The sequence below is a fragment of the Cricetulus griseus genome, chromosome 3, assembly GCF_003668045.3.
Source record: "Cricetulus griseus strain 17A/GY chromosome 3, alternate assembly CriGri-PICRH-1.0, whole genome shotgun sequence".
Classification (NCBI taxonomy): domain Eukaryota; kingdom Metazoa; phylum Chordata; class Mammalia; order Rodentia; family Cricetidae; genus Cricetulus; species Cricetulus griseus.
In genome coordinates this window covers 98,922,511-98,942,152 of record NC_048596.1, presented here as the reverse complement: position 1 = coordinate 98,942,152, position 19,642 = coordinate 98,922,511, and the positions used below count along the sequence as shown (strand labels likewise).

At 40.4% G+C, this 19,642-nt stretch overlaps 1 protein-coding gene across 1 annotated transcript in view; it reads right to left on the bottom strand.

Moving 5' to 3' along the window:
• Positions 1-15,678, bottom strand: part of Mrpl48 (mitochondrial ribosomal protein L48) — a 47,085-nt gene extending 31,407 nt beyond the window's left edge. The window contains exons 1-3 of the mRNA XM_027407792.2: positions 15,549-15,678; positions 6,564-6,616; positions 2,679-2,716 (exon numbers count right to left, since the gene is read on the bottom strand). Coding sequence (XP_027263593.1) covers positions 2,679-2,716; positions 6,564-6,616; positions 15,549-15,569 — 112 coding nt within the window. The 5' untranslated portion in view covers positions 15,570-15,678. The remainder of the gene's footprint in view (positions 1-2,678; positions 2,717-6,563; positions 6,617-15,548) is intronic.
• Positions 15,679-19,642: the final 3,964 nt, after the last annotated feature.

Genomic DNA, 19,642 nt, shown 5'->3' with positions numbered 1-19,642 from the left:
ACTGGCTGCTCTCCAGAGAACTCAGATCCAATTCTTAGCACCCACATGGCAGCTCACAACCATCTGTAATTCCAGTTCCAGGGGATCCAATGACTCTCTTGGGAGTCTTTTCTCATTTTCCCTTATCAGATCAACATTTACTGGGCTTTAAAAAGAAACATTTTTTTTAAAGTACTGCAACCTTTTTGAGTTTTTCTTTATTTCTTTCTTTTTCTTTTTCCTTCTGAGACAGGGTCTCACTATATAGCCCTGGATGACCTAGAGCTCTCTATTTAGTTCAGGCTGGCTTCAAAACTGGAACAACTCCTCTGCCTCTGCCTCTGCCTCTGCCTCTGCCTCTGCCTCTCAAGTGCTACGATAACAGGCATGTGAGATCACACCAGTGTACCTGGCTGATGTATGACCTTTATACTTTCTATATTTTTTAATCTTACAAAATAACTAATAATTTACCTCCTGACAGTTTTTCCTTGAATTATTTAGTCTCCAACTTCTTAAAAGTAATATGGACCACAGCGATCCAATAGTGACTTACAGTACTCAACTTAGATCCTCTGCAGAAGCAGTACAAATTCTTACCCATCTCTCCGGCCCCAACACGATAATCACATTTTCAGGTAGGGACAATAGCTCTGTCAATAAAGTGTTTGTCTTGCAAGCATGAGGACCTGAGTCCAGATACCCAGTGTCCACATAAAAAATTAAGCACTAGCCAGGCATAGATGGTACACACCTTTAATCCCAGCACTCAGGAGGCAGAGGCAGGTAGATCTCTGTGGGTTTGAGGCCAGCCTGGTCTACAAAGTGAGTTTCAGAAACCCTTGAAAAGCCAAAAACTAAGAATAAAATAAAAATTAAAAGAAAAAATAAAAATCAAGCACTGCAGCACACTCTCCCCTGTGGTGGGGAGAGCGGGAGATAGGAGAGGCCCTGGGGCTCGCAAACTAGTCTAGCCGAAATCAGTGACCTTCAGGTTAAATGACAGATACTATCTCAAAACTGTACACAAATTAAGAAAAGCAGTTAATGCCAACCTCTGGCATACACACCTGGAACACACACACACACACACACACACACACACACACACACACACATACACACAAACATACACACACACAAAGAAGCTGGTGTCTGGGTATACCTAGCTCTGGGTCCAGTACTAAAGCAGTACTTATTCACTCCTGCAACCATTCTGATTATTATCATATTTAAAGCCTCTTACATACTGTCTTTCACACTTGAGTCCATATTTGTTCTTTTCCTTCTTCCTTTATCTCACGACAAACAGCTGTTAGAACACAAAGGTCCTTATGCTCAAAGATAGCACCAGGGAAATCAGGACTCTTAAACATGCAGAAAAAGATATATAACCTGTTCTCTGCCCACAAGACTGGGAATGGAGGTGACTAATAGCCTAGATGATTCTTACACTTATAGGGTCTGGCCACACCAAGCTCCCACCAGAAGGAGCGGAGGTGGCTAATAGCCCAGATAACCTCTGAGCTATTGGTATGACTAAGACCACATCAGATCCCCCTTCTAGGCCCTTAAGATAACAGATGTAGCCTGTCCTTAGAACCCATCTTCATGGAGGAAATGACATGTACTTTGAGAAGAGTTTCATAGTAATTATGCCTCACATGCACATGGGATTGTTTTACACCAGTAAACTTCTTTCCAGGTTGAACTGTACTTAACATGACTCTAGAAGTCTGAACCAACACTGGCTACTTTGAAATGTGTCGTGACAGATAATGCAAACATATCAAGTAATTCAACTGACATAGACTAAAAGTAATTGAGTAAATGAAATTGAATGGACATTCAATTTGATGAAAGACTGAAAAAGCCCTAGCCTGGTTGAGTGTGTACTTGAAAAACAGGTTTGAAACAGTAGCAGTGCTATAATAACCAGAGAAGCAGCTATTTAAAAAAAAAAAAAAAAATCGGGTGGCACACGACTTTAATCCCAGCACTCGGGAGGCAGAGGCAGGCAAAGGTCTGTGAGTTCAAGACCAGCCTGGTCTCCAGAGCGAGAGTGCCAGGATAGGCTCCAAAGCTACACAGAGAAACCCTGTCTTGAAAAACCAAAAAAAAAAAAAACTGTGTATGTTTTGCTCATTGAATTTTCAAACACCTCATTACAATTTACAGTAGAATTATCCTCAGTTTTAAATTGAAGAAATCAAGCTCCAGAGATAGTCAAAGGTCATAAAATATGCTAGACATGGAACATAGCTTTATCCTAGATGTCACAGTACGGTTCTGTCTCAAAATAATAAACAATTCAGTTAGTGGGTAGTGGTGGTGATACAGGCCTTTAATCCCAACACTTAGGAGACAGAGGCAAGTGAATCTCTGAGTTCAAGGCCAGCCTGGTCTACGGAGCATGTTCTAGGACAGCCAGGGTTATACAGAGACACCTCTCAAAACAAAAAAATGAAAACAAACAATTAATCACTGAAAAAGGAAATGGTAGAATTGGAATCCAAACTCACTACAGGGCTTTTGCTGTAACCACTTCATATTTTTGTCCATGGTTCTAGACCTATGAAGGAAAGATCTGGCCCCTGCCACCCTCCTAAAAGATACCTTTGACATTCTAAACAAAATCACTGTCGAGTGCTAGAGGGTCATTTCCATAAAGCAGACCATACCAAGAAATAATCACTTACCTGCAGAACAAATGGGATTCTCTCCCAAAATTCTGAATCTAAAAAGAGAGAGAAAAGTATGCTGAATATAATTAGATATTCACATTTACTTGCAAAATTACTAAAACCTTTATGCTCCATATTAGGATACGCTAACATAGATACTTCTTTACTCTCTCCTTCCACAAACATTATTAAGCATCTTCTATATACCAGTTAAAGTGGTCCTGAGGATGTAAACTAAGTACAGTATCTATTATGAGGTTTACTTTGGAATGGTAAATATAAACAAATGAGACAGCACTGATCCAGAACAGAAACATGTACCAGAATCAAGAGAGGTGTGATCTCCTCAACCAGGAAGGTGGAAACAGGGAAATGGAACTATTTAAACTGAATGTTTTAAAATCAGGAACTAGAGGATGGAGAGATGGCTCAGAGCTTCAGGCACTTGCTGCTCTTGTAAAGGACCAGGTTCCGTTCCCAGGACCCACATAGCAGCTCCCAACTGTCTATAACTTCAGTTCCAAGAAATCCAATGCCCTCTTCTGGCCTCCCCAGGGAAACAGGCATGCATGTGGTACACATACATACATGCAGGCAAACTACTCATACACATAGAATGTAAAAAAAATTATTTCTCTGGGGGCTGGAAAGGAGGCTCAGTGATTAAGAGCACTGACTAATCTTCCACAGGACCTGGGTTTAATCCCCAGAACCTACTTGGGAGCTAACAATCGTCTGGTGCCCTCTCCATGCTAGCAAAACACCCATAATATAAAATAAGAAATAAATCTTTAAAAAAATTATTTCTCTTCTAATCTCAGATGCTTTGGAAGCTTTGGGTTACCATGCAGACATGGCCAAGTCCAAGAACCACACCACACACATCCAATCCTGAAAATGGCACAGAAATGGCATCAAGAAACCCTAGTCACAGCTGGGGGTGGTGGTGATAGTGGCACACGCCTTATATCCCAGCACTCAGGAGGCAGAGGCAGGTGATTTTCTGAGTTCAAGGCCAGCCTAGTATACAGAGCTAGTTCCGGGACAGCCAGGGAGGGAGGAAGAAAGGAAAAAAAAAGTCAGAAAGAAGTCAACCTGTTGTGGAATATTCCTTTACACTGTATGAAGATGTGTCACTATGATTGGTTTAATAAAAAGCTAAACGGACAATAGTCAGGATTTTTGGGGCACAGAGAATGCTGGGAAGAAGGCAGAGTCACCAGCCAGACATGGAAGAAGCAGGAATAACATGGGACGTACAGAGTGAAGGTAATAAAGCCAAGGGGCAGGACATAAATTAATAGAAATGGGTTAATTTAAGTTATAAGAGATAGTTAAAAACAAGCCTAAGCTATCAGCTGAGCTTTTATAATAATACGACTCTATGTCATTATTGGGGAGTCAGTGATCCTAGTGAAAAGGTCCCACTACACTGACCCCAAGTTCCTGAGGAACATGCTCTTTGCCAAGAAGCACAGCAAGAAAGAAAAAGATGCAGGCAAACAATGTGAAGGCAATGAGTCCATGTGCAGAGGTCATTAAAGATCCTGGGAAGCCTAAGGTCCGAACTGCCAAAGAGCTTCAACTGTCTTACTTTCATTGCTCACCCCAAGCGTGGGAAGCAGATTCGGAACTACATGGCCAAGGGTTGCAGGTTCTGCCAACCAAAGTCAGCAGAGGCCACAGCTCTAGCTTTGGTTCAGGCTTCAGGTCCAGCTCAGGCTCCCAAAGGCGTCCAATCCCCTTTAAAGGCCCCATAGAAAAGGCTTCTATCTGCCATTGTGAAGACAAGATGGCCTGGTATGACATACCTACACAATATTCACAGATAGTCAGTACCCTATGTTGTTTTTACAAATAAACTTGAGATAAAGGCTGTTAAAAAAACTTTAAAAAATAAAAGTGACTATGGGCTGGGGTGTAGCTCAATGGTAGAGGGATTGTCTAGCATACTCAAAGTATTAGGGGATACTGCAAAATAATACAAAGAAAAGCAGGAGAAGAGTGGACAGGAGAAGAATGGAACTGATCTCAATTACTTAGTATGACAGGAAAAGAATTTAGGCCCAAGTATGGAAAACAGCAAGAAACAGGATATGAGTAGAACTTAGGAGGGAGATTAGAGGATAGGGAGAAAAATTCAGGCTGGAGAGGCATTCAGGAGCCAGGTCATGAAGACTCCATAAGCTGTACTGTTTGTTTTTACCCCGTGTAGGCAAGGGAACACTCCTGGAAGAGTTTAAAACAGGAGTGAAACAATCAAGCATGAGTTTTAAAAACTCAGCAACAGTAAGAGATGAGATGGAAAGACGTGAGAGTGAAGCAGATGAACCAATTGGTGAGGTGAACATTGGCCCTTGCAGTATTAGAGAAGACTCTGAGAAGATGGAGAGAAATGGACGAGAGCCAGGCTGCACCGGGAATCAGGAGAACAGGACAAGCAGATGGCTCTGTTTCAGCTGACGAGGTAACTGGAGAATTCTGAGAATGTGAAACTAAACTGAGGCTTGAAGAAAGCAAATCTGTGATGTAATGCTGACTGAACCATTTCTGAACTGTGACTTTAAGCTAGAGGTTTGATGTCACTGTAATTCAGTTATTTCCTCTTTTTAAAAAAAGGTATTCTCGTGGAACCGAAATGCTCTCTTTAACTGAGTCAGTTTCCTATTTTGTAAAATGATGGCATTTGTATTTGTTCTGTATTTTGTGGCAGTTAGAGATCAGATGTAAAATGCCTTGGTATCATTGCAGATGTTTATCAAATAGATAAATAATGATGAAAATATACTGAGGGGCTTCAATACATGTGATTTAAAAGCAAACAAAAACGCTGGATTTGAAACCTAATCCTAATTAATATGAGTTATATCATCTTCTTTTTTGTTTTTTTTGGGGGGGGTTGGTTTTTTTCGAGACAGGGTTTCTCTGTGTAGCTTTGGAGCCTATCCTAGCACTCGCTCTGGAGACCAGGCTGGCCTCGAACTCACAGAGATCTGCCTGCCTCTGCCTCCCGAGTGTTGGGATTAAAGGCGTGCGGCACCAACACCCAGCTCCATAGTTATATCATCTTAAAGCAATAGATTTCACTCTCTTTAGATTTCAGTTATTAAGTGTTGTAGGCGATTGTGGAATTTATTTTTGAGTAAGATGGTATAATAGTCTTCATTATCAACTTGACAGGATTTAGAACTACCTAGGAGACAACACCTCTGGGTATGTCTAGGAAGTTGTTCCCAGAGAAGTTTAAACCCAGAGAAAGACAGACCTTAAATGTGGGTGGCCCCACCCCATGGGCTGGGGTCCCAGGTTGAATAAAAAGAAAGTAAAGAGTGAGGTACAAGCTTTCACCTCTCCACTATCTGACTGTGAATGTGGTACTCCTGTTCTGAGGCCACACCTTCTCCACCATAATGAACCATACTCTCAGACTAGAAGCCAATCCTTATTTGATAATAATTCGAAGACCTCAGTTAATATAGATAGCTTCCCATTTGAGAATTTTGAGCAAAGGAATGATGTAATTGAATATATTTTGAAAGAATAACTCCAATTTCAATATGAAGGGGAAAAAAAGTAAACATGGAGAGATGAGAAGCTGACTCCCCAGAGTTTAGCAAAACTGGAAGCACGATGCTGAAAACTGGAGGTAAAAAATGGTTTGACTGTGTATGCAACAGTGAGGCCAATAGGCTTTGCTGATAAATGGTGGAACAAAAGAAGTAACAGTATCGAGGGTAACTCCAAGATTTTGAGCAATGAAATGAATGGAACTTCCTTTTTCTGAAAATGGTGAAGGAGCAACGTGGCAGGGAATTAAAATTTGAAATGCTTTGCAGATACACAGTGAACATGAAAGCAACATCCATGTCAGCTAGCTGTATTTATCATTAATATCCTTACCTTAGGAGAGAGAAGGCTTGCTTGGAAACGGTATCTTTCCACAGGCCCAGCACCTACAAGACAACAATCATGTGAGGTCTTTAGCCTTTCAGAACGCCAAGCACCTCTTCTCACCAGGAAAACACAGTATACAAACCAAAATGTACCAAAGAGTTCTTACTTAGCAAACACCTATCATGCAAACAAACCACAGTCCTTTTTTCTTACTCTGCCCACAACAGAAAATGTTTAAAAACCAGAACCTCTCTCCCACAATTTTTCATCCCATTTCCCTTTTCCAACTTGATACATTTTACACATCTTTACATCTGCCATTAACCATGTAGCAAAAGGGGGCTTTCTTTTTTTTTAATTTAACTTTATTTTATGTGTATTGGTGTGAAGGTGTCAGATCCCCTGAAACTGAAGTAACAGACAGTTGTGAGCTGCCATGTGGGTGCTGGGAATTGAACCTGGGTCCTCTGAAAGAGCAGCCAGTGCTCTTAACCACTGAGCCATCTCTCCAGCCCCAAAAGGGGGCTTTCTTAAATGTTCTTTAATTCTCAAACACCACAAGATAATTTTTGGCAACTAAAGTCCAGAGAGGTTTTATTTTTTTAAAGTTAACATTTAAAAAGAGACTAAAAAGAAAGTATCACTCCAAAGGCGATGCCTCTCTTACAGCACACTATTTCTCTCAATAGCAACAGTAATAATCATACTGCCACATGTAAGAAAACAATACTAATGTAGGGAGGCAACTGGTATTTTAATCTCACTCTGCCTTGCTAGCATTCATCTGCAAGCTCAGTGTACTGTTTTACTAAGGAAGAATATGGCCAACGGAAGTTCTTTTTATAAACTAGATAATAAATTCTAAATGTCTGAAATTCTGCTCATCATGGGTAATAATTTCAATTCTTTTGACATATATATATATATATATATATATATATATATATATATATATTGCAAAAACATCAAAAATCAAGCCGGGCGGTGGTGGCGCATGCCTTTAATCCCAGCACTCGGGAGGCAGAGGCAGGCGGATCTCTGTGAGTTCGAGACCAGCCTGGTCTACAAGAGCTAGTTCTAGGACAGCCTCCAAAGCCACAGGGAAACCCTGTCTCGAAAAAACAAAACAAAACAAAACAAAAAACATCAAAAATCTGTCCCAGTCAAGACTAGCCTAAGGAAATATGATGACAAAATGGAATATAATATCAGGATGGGTCTTGGAACAGAAAAAGCAATTACATAAAAACAAAACAAACCCGAATACAGTATGGGTTTTTGTTAATAATAGGATATCAATACTAGTTTATTAATCATAGAAATTATACTATTAATATAATTTTCCATGTATTTATTTAAGGTGGGAGAGTAAATGTGGAGATTAGAGGACAACTTGAGGAACTCAGTTCTCTATTTCTACCACATGAGTCCCAGGAATCAAACTCAGGTTGGCAGCCTAGCAAGTTCCTTTACCTGAGCCATCTCACTGGCCCTAAAATGTTAATAGAGAATAGTGGGGTTTATGTGAACTCTTCATGCTGTTAACACTTTTTTGGGGGATAAATCTAAAGCTATTCTAAAACAGTTTATTTATTTGTTTGTTTGATTGTTTATTGCTATTGTTAAGGTGCTAGAAAACAAATCTAGGTCCTTGTGCCCTTTCCAGGCAAGAAAGTTTCTTTTTAAAAAGCCTCCTAAGTGCCAAATACTGTGTTGCATATTAAAAGGAATATAAAAACAAAATGTAATGAACACAATAAATTGTAAAGGCATTAAGCAAAACAAGCAAGCAAGTCATAAAAGACCAAATACTGTATGGTAGATTCCCTTTCTATGAAATATTCAGAGTAGGCAAGTCTATAGGGAAAGGAAGTAGATTAACTGTTGCCAAGGCAGGAGTGGGGTGGGGATGACAGCTAAGGAATAAGGTTTGTTATAGAGTTGATGGAAAGATATGCTTACATTAAACAGCTAACAGAAACCAGAGGTATTAAATGTTGAAGTAAAAATATATGTCATTAAAAGTAAGCATGCCTGGCAGGATTTCCTGGGGAAGAGGGCTGGAAATCCTGAGCTTTTGCAGCTTACAGACTTTCCTAAAGATTTGTTCAAAATCAAGAACCATCTCCTAAGACAATGCTTAAAGGCCCTGACAGACAAAAGGTTTACTTACTACTTCAGTTTACATACAGTACTTCAAACTACTTCACTGAGACACTTTATATCATCCAATGACCTCTATGCTGAGTTATCCTAGAGCCCAGGAACCCAAGAACCTGTTCCTCTCAGGTACAATGTACACAATCAAGTTTGGTTTGGGGAAAATTTAGAAAGAAATGAATAAATGGGATTCTTTGCAGCGATATATCTATTTGCATCCATCTCTATTTTGTTGAATTCCTATCCTGTATTTAAATCACAACACAAGGTTAAGTATTACTAACCCTATTTTACAGTGCAGAAAACTGATAGTAAATTTACCTCAAAGCCACATAGTAACTCCCCAAATCTAGCATAGGATTTGGGGTTTTCTGTTTCTGAAGTCCATAGTTTCTCCACTATGCTACACCTCCTCTTACACAAATGAAGAGATGGTACTTAATCATCAGAGGGAGAGCTGATGAAATGGCACCTTGGGTAAAAGTGCTTGTCAGGCAACCCTGATGACCTGAGTCTGATTCCTGGAACTCCTAGTGAAAGGAGCAATCCAACTCCTGAAAGTTGTCCTCTAACCTCTACATGTCCACTGTGGCACGTGCACACCTGTACTCTGTGGTGAGTATGTGACACACATACACACTCATAATGAATACAGTTTTTATAATGGAGAGGTAATCACATTTTGGAAAAGTCTCTCAAGGAATATGAAGCCATAAAAGTTATGAAGGATGTAAAAAGAAAGAACAAAGGGCAAAGTACACAGAGGATCATTAAAAGTACAATTTCATTGCCAGGCAGTGATGGCACATGCCTTTAATCCCAGCACTCAGGAAACAGAGGCAGGCAGATCTCTGTGAGTTCAAGGCCAGCCTGATCTACAGAGCAAGTGCCAGGACAGGCTCCAAAGCTACACAGAGAAACAAACAAACAAACAAAAAAGTGCAATTACATCTCATTATATTACAAAAGACTATGTGGGGTGCTGGAGAGATGGCTCAGAGGCTAAAAGCATCTGTCACTCTTGCAGAGGACTCAGGTTTGATTCCTAACATCCAGTTCTTGGAGCTCTCATGCCCTCTTCTGACCTTCATGGGTAGCCAGGCACACATGTGGTGAACATAAATACATGCAGGCAAAACACTCATACATAAAATTAAAAATGAATAAATCCAAATATGGCAGTTTGAATATAATTGGCCCCCATACTCTCATAGGAAGTGGCATTATTAGGAGGTGTTGCCTTTATTGGAGTGGGTATGGTCTTGTTGGAGGAAATGTGCCGCTGTAGGGGCGGGCTTTGAGGTTTCCTATGCTCAGGATACCACCCAGTGTCTCAGTCAACTTCCTGTTGCATGTAAGATGTAACACTCTCAGCTCCAGCACCATGTCTGCCTGCATGTTGTCATGCTCCCCATGATGATAATGGACTGAACCTCTGAAACTGTATTCGAGCCACCCTCAATTAAATTTTTTCTTTATAAGAGTTACCTCCCCCACACACACCCGGGAAAAAAAACTTACTGTAGTCATGGTGTCTCTTCACAGCAATAAAAACCCTATCTAAGACACTAAGTTTAAAAGTTTTTAAAACCATGTGAAGTGTGTGTATAATATGCTTACCCTAATACTGGCCAGAGTAGAGAACTAAGAGTTTTTGGAGAGCTCAGTTGGCTCCCCTATCATTGGCCACATACCTCAAAGTTACAGCAGATAATGCCAAGTTCCCTGCTGGCCCAAGATCCATTCACATGACAGAATAGAATAGAAATCAGAGTGAACAGAACACATTTTTAAATGGGTCACTTCAAACAGAGGAGGCCCTGGATGGAAAGAAAGATCTAGATGAGACTGCTTTCTCTTTAATTGTTCAGAATCCTGAGTCTTTACAATAGCTAAGGATTTAATTATCTAAAAGTCAGACTTAAACAGTTGACAACTTTCTGGAAGACATTCAAATTGTGAACTCCTCAGCTCTGGGAAATGTGCTTTCTTTTTCCTGCAATGCCTGGCATTATTTATCAGGACAAAAGTAATCTATTTTGAGACAGAATCCACAAATACCCGCCACCCCCGCTACTCCCCACCCAGCACAATCAGCAGATGAACAGCTCTGGCTCTGCAAACAGAAGAGGAGGGCAGTGACACCAGCAAATGTATGAATGAGGACACAGCTGCTACAGTGGGTTACAAAAATACTTGTCCCATGAGCTCTGGAGCCAGCAGCCAAGAAAGAAGTGCATAGTTACCAAAGAAGCAGTCATAGAGAAAAATCCATTATAGTGTATGAATACCTATACACTGTCATTGGATACTTCAAATGACAGTCTGGGTTGGGTTGTGAATACAGTGATTCAGGGCCCGAGGTGAGCAAATGAGAGCTGTTTTATGTTCATTTGGGGTTTTTGTTTCTTTGTTTTTGAGACAGGGTGTCTCTACATAGCCCTGACTATCCTAGAATTCACTATGTAGAACAGGGTAGCCTCAAACTCAGAGATTTGCATGCTTCTGCCTCCAAGTTTAAAGGCATGGGCTACCATGCCCAGCTGAGAGCGGTTATAAAATTTTAAGAATGTTTTATATCACTATTAAAGGGTCACTGACTAAGTGCCTCTTCTGTGCCAAGCACTCCACATGTTCTGATCGTTACTCCAGCTCTCTGATAGAGACCCTGTTAAGACACCTCCTCGGGCTGGTGAGATAACTCATCAGGTAAAGATAATTGCTGCTGAGCCTGACGGCCTGACAGTTTGATCCCTAGGACCTACATGGCAGGAGAGAACTGATTCCTCCAAGTTGTCTTCTGACCTTCACATGAGTGCCAAGGCATGCACGTGCCACCCCCCCCCACACACACACACTAAATAAATCAATTTTTAAAATTTAACTGCCTCTATTTCATGGGGGGAAAAAACCCATAGGTTTACTTCAACTGACAAAAGTTAAAGGTTTAGCAATAGGTGCAAACCCAAGTCTGATTGTGTCCAATACCCATGTATTCCATTCTGCCATACTATCTGTCAAATGTAAAGCAATTTATACTAGTGAAGTTTATAATTTAATACTAGTTTCAACAATCTTGCTATTTGTTAAGAATGGCTGTTGTCTTAGTTAGGGTTTACTAGTGCTTCGAAGATACACCATGACTGTGGCAACTCTTATGAAGAAAACATTTAACTGAAGGTGGCTTGCTTACAGTTCAGAGGTTCAATTCATTCTCATCATGAAGGGGAGCACGGTGGCATGCAGGCAGACATGGTGCTGAGAGTGCTACATCTTGGTGGCAATAAGCTGGCTGACTGTCACACTGAAGGGAGTTTGAGAGAGAGCTCAAAACCCACCCCCACAGTGACACACTTCCTCAACAAGGCCCTTTGGGGACCATTTTCTTTCAATCAATACAGCCATGTACCTACCATCCTCTCCTTTAATCTCAAGAATGTTCTGTGAAGTAGATATTCTTACCCTCATTCACAGAGAAGAAAAACATATGTGTTATATACTATGTAAGTATCTACCATACTTATTGAGGAGTGAATTCAACTGTCTAATTAAAGCCAGGCATGGTGGTGTTGCATGCCCTTAATTCCAGTACCTGCAGGCCAGAGGCAGGTGAATCTCTGAGTTTGCGGTCAGCCTGGTCTATGTAGAGAATTTCCAAGACCGCTGTTGCTACACAGTGAGAGTCTGTCTCAAAAAGAAAAAGAAAAGTCTAATATTGGCAGTTAACCAGTAAGGGTATTCTAGGTGACCTCACAATTTCGGCTCTTCCATCTAGAACACTGGTTCTCAACCTATGGGTCATGACCCCTTGGAGAATTAATGACCCTTTCATAGGGGTCACATATCAAGAATCCTGCTTATCAGATATTTACATTGTAATTCATAACAGTAGCAAATTATAGTTATGAAGTAGCAAAGAAAATAATTTTATAGTTGCGAGTCACCACAGCATGAGGAACTGTATTAAGGGTTGCAGCATTAAAAAGGTTGAGAACCACTGATCTAGCATATCCTCTTGCTGCAAAGCAATTTCTACTATTACATGGTAACTCTCAAACTCTTTCCTGGACTAAGCAATACCCTGGCATGCATTCTAATTCTTACAAAGAATACTTACTGTTTTTTAGGTTTATCATTTTTTATTTTTATTGATGTTGAGTATGTGCCACATGTATGTAATTCCCATGGTGGCCAGAAGAGAGCTTGGAGCTGAAGTTACTTGCAGGTATGAACCTGTATCTAGAAGAGCTGTAAGTGATCCTATCACTGAACCACTTCTCCAGGAAGATTCTACTGGGTAGCTCTTGTTTGCTTGGATTCATGCATTAGAAATTTCAAGTTGAGGAGCTGGTGAGATGGCTCAGTGGTTGAGAGCACTGCCTGCTCTTCCAAAGGTCCTGAGTTCAATTCCCAGCAACCACATGGTGGCTCAAAACCATCTGTAATGAGATCTGGTGTCCTCCCCTGGCCTGCAGGTACATGTAGGCAAAGAACTGTATACATAAATAAATAAATAAATAAATCTTTAAAAGAAAGAAATTTCAAGTTGAACTGAGTGAAATGGCAAACACCATTTTCAGGTTCAAGGTCAGCCTAGGCAAAAAGTGAGATACTATCTCAATAAAATTAAACAAAGCAGGCTGGGCGTTGGTGGCTCATGCCTTTAATCCCAGTACTTGGGAGGCAGAGGCAGGTGGATCTCTGTGAGTTCGAGGCCAGCCTGGTCTCCAGAGCGGGTTCCAGGACAACCTCCAAAGCAATACAGAGAAACCCTGTCTCAAAAAACAAATAAATAAATAAAATAAACAAAGTAGCCTAATTCAAAAGGAGGAGGAAAAGAAGGGGAGGCAATGAAAAACACAGAAGCTTCATGCTCTCCTCACTGTCCTTAGCCAGTACCCAGAGGGCTAACAGCACCCCTACACCCCATCCATAACAATGCATCTACTACTTACGTATCTTCCTGGTTCAGAACCTAAACATCTGCAGACACATTTAAGTATCAGAGGGGTCTCACACCTAGGAAATCCAAACCAATCTCCCTGTGTCTTCCACAGTTTGAACCTAGTCCCCCACTCTTGTAAACAGAATAAACATGGTTCTTCCTTTTCATACTAGCACATCAAGTACAAGCACATTGAGTACAATAATGACTGCTTTCAAGTTTTTCTAAGTTCTCTCAAAAATTACTGTTTCTACTGCTTCCTTTAGCTACCTCTTCTAACATGACTGTACTGACTATCAAAATCTATCTTCCTGTAGGTCATTAGGAGAACATATTTTAGAACCACTGACATTTGAATGTCCACATCTATTCTGTCTAATGGGATTGCTTAATATGTGAAGAGCAAATAAAACTATACAAATGACTACAAAATACCAACATATTTATTAGCACCATCTTTCATCCCTTACAAAGTACTCATTTTATTTACAGTATCTTCTATCATACTTTTGGTGTTTTTCTCTCCTTCCTTCCTTCCTTCCTCCCTTCTTCCCTCCCTCTCTCTCTCTCTCTTTCTTTCTTTTTCTTTTTTTTTGTGTTTTGAGACAGGATCCCAAACAGCTTAGGCTGGCCTCAAACCAATCTGTAACAAAGGCTTTCCTTAAACTCCTGATCCTCCTGCCTCTACCTCACATGTTCCAGGATTAAAGGCACTACCCCAATGCCTGACTTTAGATGATGGCCTTAATGCCAGGTTTCCAAGGGCTCTTCTGGAGTATGGGTAGTTGGGAATCACATTCTTAGAATCCTGATCCTCTCTTCCTTGGATGGAAGACACAGCCAGAGAATAAATAGACTGGAATGTTTAACTGGACTTATTTCTATTATCCTTACACCAGACCTGCTATCACAAATTGGCTAAAGAGAATAAGAGATGAAGAGAGAAACTCAAATTTAAACATTCAAGTGTAGTCCCACATCCACAAGTGGCAAAGACCATATGGATTTATACATACATTTAATATCTACAATTAATGCCTAAAATAAAATTTCAATATAAAGAGAAAGAGAATATCAAAAATCTAAGCAGCATGACACAAATGGGAAGCCCAACTGAGATCTGTTAAATTTGTTATGGAAAGAGAAAAATAAGGGCCAGATTTAAGAATGGTGATTTGGCTAGGTCAATGGTGTATGACTGTGATCCAAGCACTGGAGAAACTAAGGCAGGAGGACTGTGAGTGCAAAAGCAGTCTGGGCTACATGTTGAGACCCCGCCTCCCCCGCCTCGTAAAGAGAATGATGGCTGAGGGTGGGGAACTGGAAGGAGAAAAAGGAGGGGGAAAACAAAAAGGAATGAAGGCTCGGCTGGTTTTTCCATAGCCTCTTAAATAAGATTTTGGAAGCCAAAGAGGAACAACAAAATGGTTGGTTCACCCTGTTCTTTGATAGACTCGTAAATAAGGTTTTGTAAGAAAAATGTAGTTTATCATTATCATAGTCCTCTTATCACCGAGTAGCTTCATTCATAGCCCAACTACTTCAGCAAGGTAAGATTATTGAAGTTGATTAAACGTAAAAATAATAAAAAGATCTGCCCAAGGTCAGACAATGTATGGGGGCTACGTCCTGGTGTCCTAATTCCTCACGTAGGCTCTTCTCTTCCTGGGCACAGAGCAGCGAGGTGACACGCGGAGGAGGCGTGGCGCGAGACTGCAAAATTCACCCTGGCCTGGGGGGGACGAATTGACAGTGAAGCACCGCAAGGACTGCTGGGACAGGCCTGTTCGTAGTGTTTTAGGCCCGGATATCTGCTCGCCACCACTTTCCAGCTCTACTTTGCCTTCCGCCTCCCCAGCGCCCTGCGTGCGTGGAATCTGCGTTACCTTTCCCAGGGTTCCGCTCATTCTTGGTTACTGCAGCTTCTGAGCAAACAGAAATCCAACCCACCAGCCACGACCCCGAGGTTTCTGAGACGCGGCCGGAAATGTCTTAATCGGGTCCGCTTATAAAATCTGACCGAGATTCTCTCTACTCCCTAGCACCTTGGTTCCGGAAGTTTTTAAAACCCAAGGAATAGAAATCTCTCTAAATTCTACTGTCATTCCAGGTTGTGTTACGTTCTCTGTATTAATCTGAGAAGAACTAGTTGCCATTCTTTGTGTTACTCGACTGCTTTTCACATAATTTTGGTATCACACCTACGACGCTATATATTATTTACTGTCTCTTTCCCATATTTGAAATCCTTTAGGACTCAGATCCTGTCTGATTAATTTATTCCAGCTTCTAATATAAAACATAGAAACCTTGGCTGGCAACCTCGACTTCAGATAATCCCGTGTGAACCTAACATTCCATTCCCTCATAATAATTGAGAATAATTATCTTTTATTGAGTGGCCATTGTATGCAATACTTTGTGCTCACTTTATTCTTCGGAAACCTCCTAGAGCGATATTGCTGCTTTAGAGATAAAGATTTGAGAAATCAAGAGATGAGGAGATTTATCTGGGATCAGTGAACTGAGAGCTGAATTTAAAGCAGTCTTGTTTACATGAAAAGGTTTTCACTCTGACACTTCTTTCTTACATGATATAATGTCAGTGTACCGATGCATTTATTTACACAACAAAAACAGCTTCGTTTGTTTTTGAGACAGGGTCTCCAGTGTAGACCAGATTGGCCTTGAGTTTGTGTTTGCTTCCAGAATGCTTTGATTACAAGCTTATGCCACCACACCTAGCTACCAACAATTTTCCTAGAAATACTTCTTATTAGTCCTTGGATAGATCCTGGGAACACAAAAATGTTCTCATAGTTCCTGCCCTTAAGTGGCACATAAGAATTATTTTACAACAATGAGAAATTCAAGTTACCAAGCTAGACACATAAACTGTGTTCAGAGGGAATGTTGAGTACATGATGAAATCAGCACGGGATGAAATAGCAAATATGTAGTGATCTCTTATTATTTTTTCTGTTGCTTTTTTATTTTATTTTATTTTGTTTGTTTGTTTGGTTGGTTGGTTTTTTTGTTTTTGTTTCCCGAGACAGGGTTCTCTGTATAACATCCCTGCCTGTCTAGGAACTCACTCTGTAGACCAGGCTGGCTACTGTTGCTGTTCTTAACAAAAAAAGGTGTGAAAACTAGTGAATAGGGGCTGGAAAGAGGTTCAGCTGTTAAGAACTCCTACTGCTCTTGCAGAAGATCTGAGTTAGGTTCTCTGCCCCACATCAGAAGCCTCAACCTCCTTTAACTCAACCTCTGGGTGTTCAACAAGCTCTCTGGCCTCCTCGGGTGCCTACATTCACATGTGAATACTTACAGACACAGACACACATGCACATAAATAAAAATAAAATCCTGGCTTTTAATCCCAGCACTAGGGAGGTAGAGGCAGGCAAATCTCTGTGAGTTCAAGGTCAACCTGGTCTATAGAGCAAATTCAGGACAGCTAGGGCTATACAAAGAAACAGTCTAAAAAATCCTTTTTCTAAACAGCAAATATAACAAACAAAAAACATGGTAAATATGAATTAGGCTTCAGTGGTAGTGTGGTTTGTTATCAGCATTCCTTCCAAGATCCTAACTTTCATCTATGCTTCCTAAAATGAAATTCCAAACAGCCACCAACAGCTGTGTAGATAAATCTATTTCTCACATCTGGTGCAGAAGACAAGGAAACTATTATGGTCAATTTTATGTGTCAACTTTATTGAGCAATGTGGCAACCACATACTTGGTGAAACATTCTGCGTGTTTCTGTTATGATGTTTTGGAATTTGATTAACATTTAAATGAGTAGAGTAAGTAAAGCAAATTGCCCTCCCTAATGTGAGTGGGCCTCATCCAATCAGTGGAAAGCCTAAATAGAACCAAAATGCTGACTTTACTCCAAATTAGAGATTTTTTTATTATTTGATGTCCTTTGACATGAATATCATTTGTTTCCTGCTATCCAACTCAGGCTGAAATATAAGACCTTTCTAGTTCTGGTGCTTGCCAACCTTCAGAGTATAACTACATTTATCAATTCTCATGGCTGTAAGGCCTTGAGACACTTCTGGGTCTCTGGCTTGCCAATTCACTATGCATATCTTGTCAATTTTCATAATAATATGAGCTGATTCTTTACAATAAAATCTCAATAAATAGATAATAGATATGTATACAAATACATAGGTACATATTTATGTATATATACATATGTCTGTATATACATATCCTCTATATCTTTGTTTCTCTGGAGAACCCCATCTAACACAAGATTATTTAAAGAGACAAGTTCATGGCTAAATGATGCACGGAGCATAATAAATAATATATTTCACATAGTCGTCACCTAACAGAAGGTAGCTATCTTCAGTTACTATTAAGCAGTTGAATGTCAGAGTGATTCTCATAGAGTCAATCAGCTCTGAAAACCGAGACTAGAGGTTAGATTTATAAATCCTTTGCTACATGATAAAATGAAACAGTCAGGATCTAAGTCTTTAAGATCTTGTATTTTTATGTTTAAAGATCTTTTATAGACTGTGAACTCTTGAGAACAGTTGTATATTAATCTCTGTATCCTCAACATTTAGTCCAGGATTGGTTTTTCCTAATATGTGTTTGGTGAGCTACTTAGGTGCTAGGTTTTTGTTGTTGTTGTCATTTTGTTTTGTTTGAGACAGGGTCTTATGCATTCTAGCCTTACCCTGAACTTGTGTAGTGAAGATGACCTTTAACTTCCTCTTTTCTCTTCTTTCTCCTCTATAAAACCCATTGCTATAAAGTATTTATTGTTTGCCTCTCCATAGGAGGCACAGTAGAGATATAGGAATGGGTGAGTGTGCACAGAATAGAGACTCAGGCATAACCCTGCCTCTATCATTAATCCAGCGTGTGTGTGTGTGTGTGTGTGTGTGTGTGTGTAAAAGAGTGGCGTAATTTTAGGAGACTTTCAAGTTTGGCTAAAAAAAAATGATGAGAAAAGAGATTAAAGAGACAGGACAGAGTCACATTGTGAAGTACAGATCAAAGGGTTGGAGAGGCTATGATTAAGACCAGTAAAGAGTGAATAGTGGAGGAGAAAGTGGAAACAGAGTAAGGTGATGATTTAAGCAAGATACAGAGGTATCAATATGATAATTGCTAGAGGTACAAAGGGAAGACTTTGGTGTTAGGTTAGGTATGAGCAATGAAGGACATTCTGAGTTATTCTCTGAGATGAGTATTAAGTACCACTCTTCAAGTAGGTAGTAGATAAGCCAGTTTGAGACAGTGGGAAGACTCAGTAGGTACAGGTGCTTGCTGCAAAACCTGACAAACTGAGTTCTATCCCTGGGTCCTACATTGTGTAAGGAGGGATACAGTGATATTTTGTTTATGATCTAACAAATAAAGCTTGCCGAAAGATCAGAGAGCAAAACCAGCCACAGCAATAGAGGCCAGGAATCGGTGGCATACACCCAGCACTCTGGAGGCAGAGGCAGACAGATCTCTGTTAGTTCAAGACTACACTAAATTGAACCAATCTAAAAGAGAAACAGAGCTCACACAAAGGTGAACTCAGTACTTGAAATCCCACGCCTTTAATCCCAGCACCAGAGAGGAATATAAGGCGGGAGAAGACAGGAGCTGAGGGAGTCTGAGGTTTGGTGGAGAGCAGAGCAGTCAGAGGTTCAGTAGACAGGATCACTCCTTCTGTCTGAGCATTAGTAGAGGTGAGAACTCTTTAGTGGCTGGCTGCTTTGCTTCTGTGATCTTCAGTTTTAACTCCAATGTCTGCCTCTAGGTTTTTTTTTTATTTGTGCTACAGAGGGAACTAACTGACTTCTGCAAGTTGTCCTCCAATCTCCAAATTAGCACTGTGGTGTGGGCATTTGTGAATACACATGCACACACATACACCCAGAGTAATATATGTATGCCCCTCCCCACATATGTACACAGAAAATTTAAAGGAATAAATATATAAATAAAAATGAAGGCT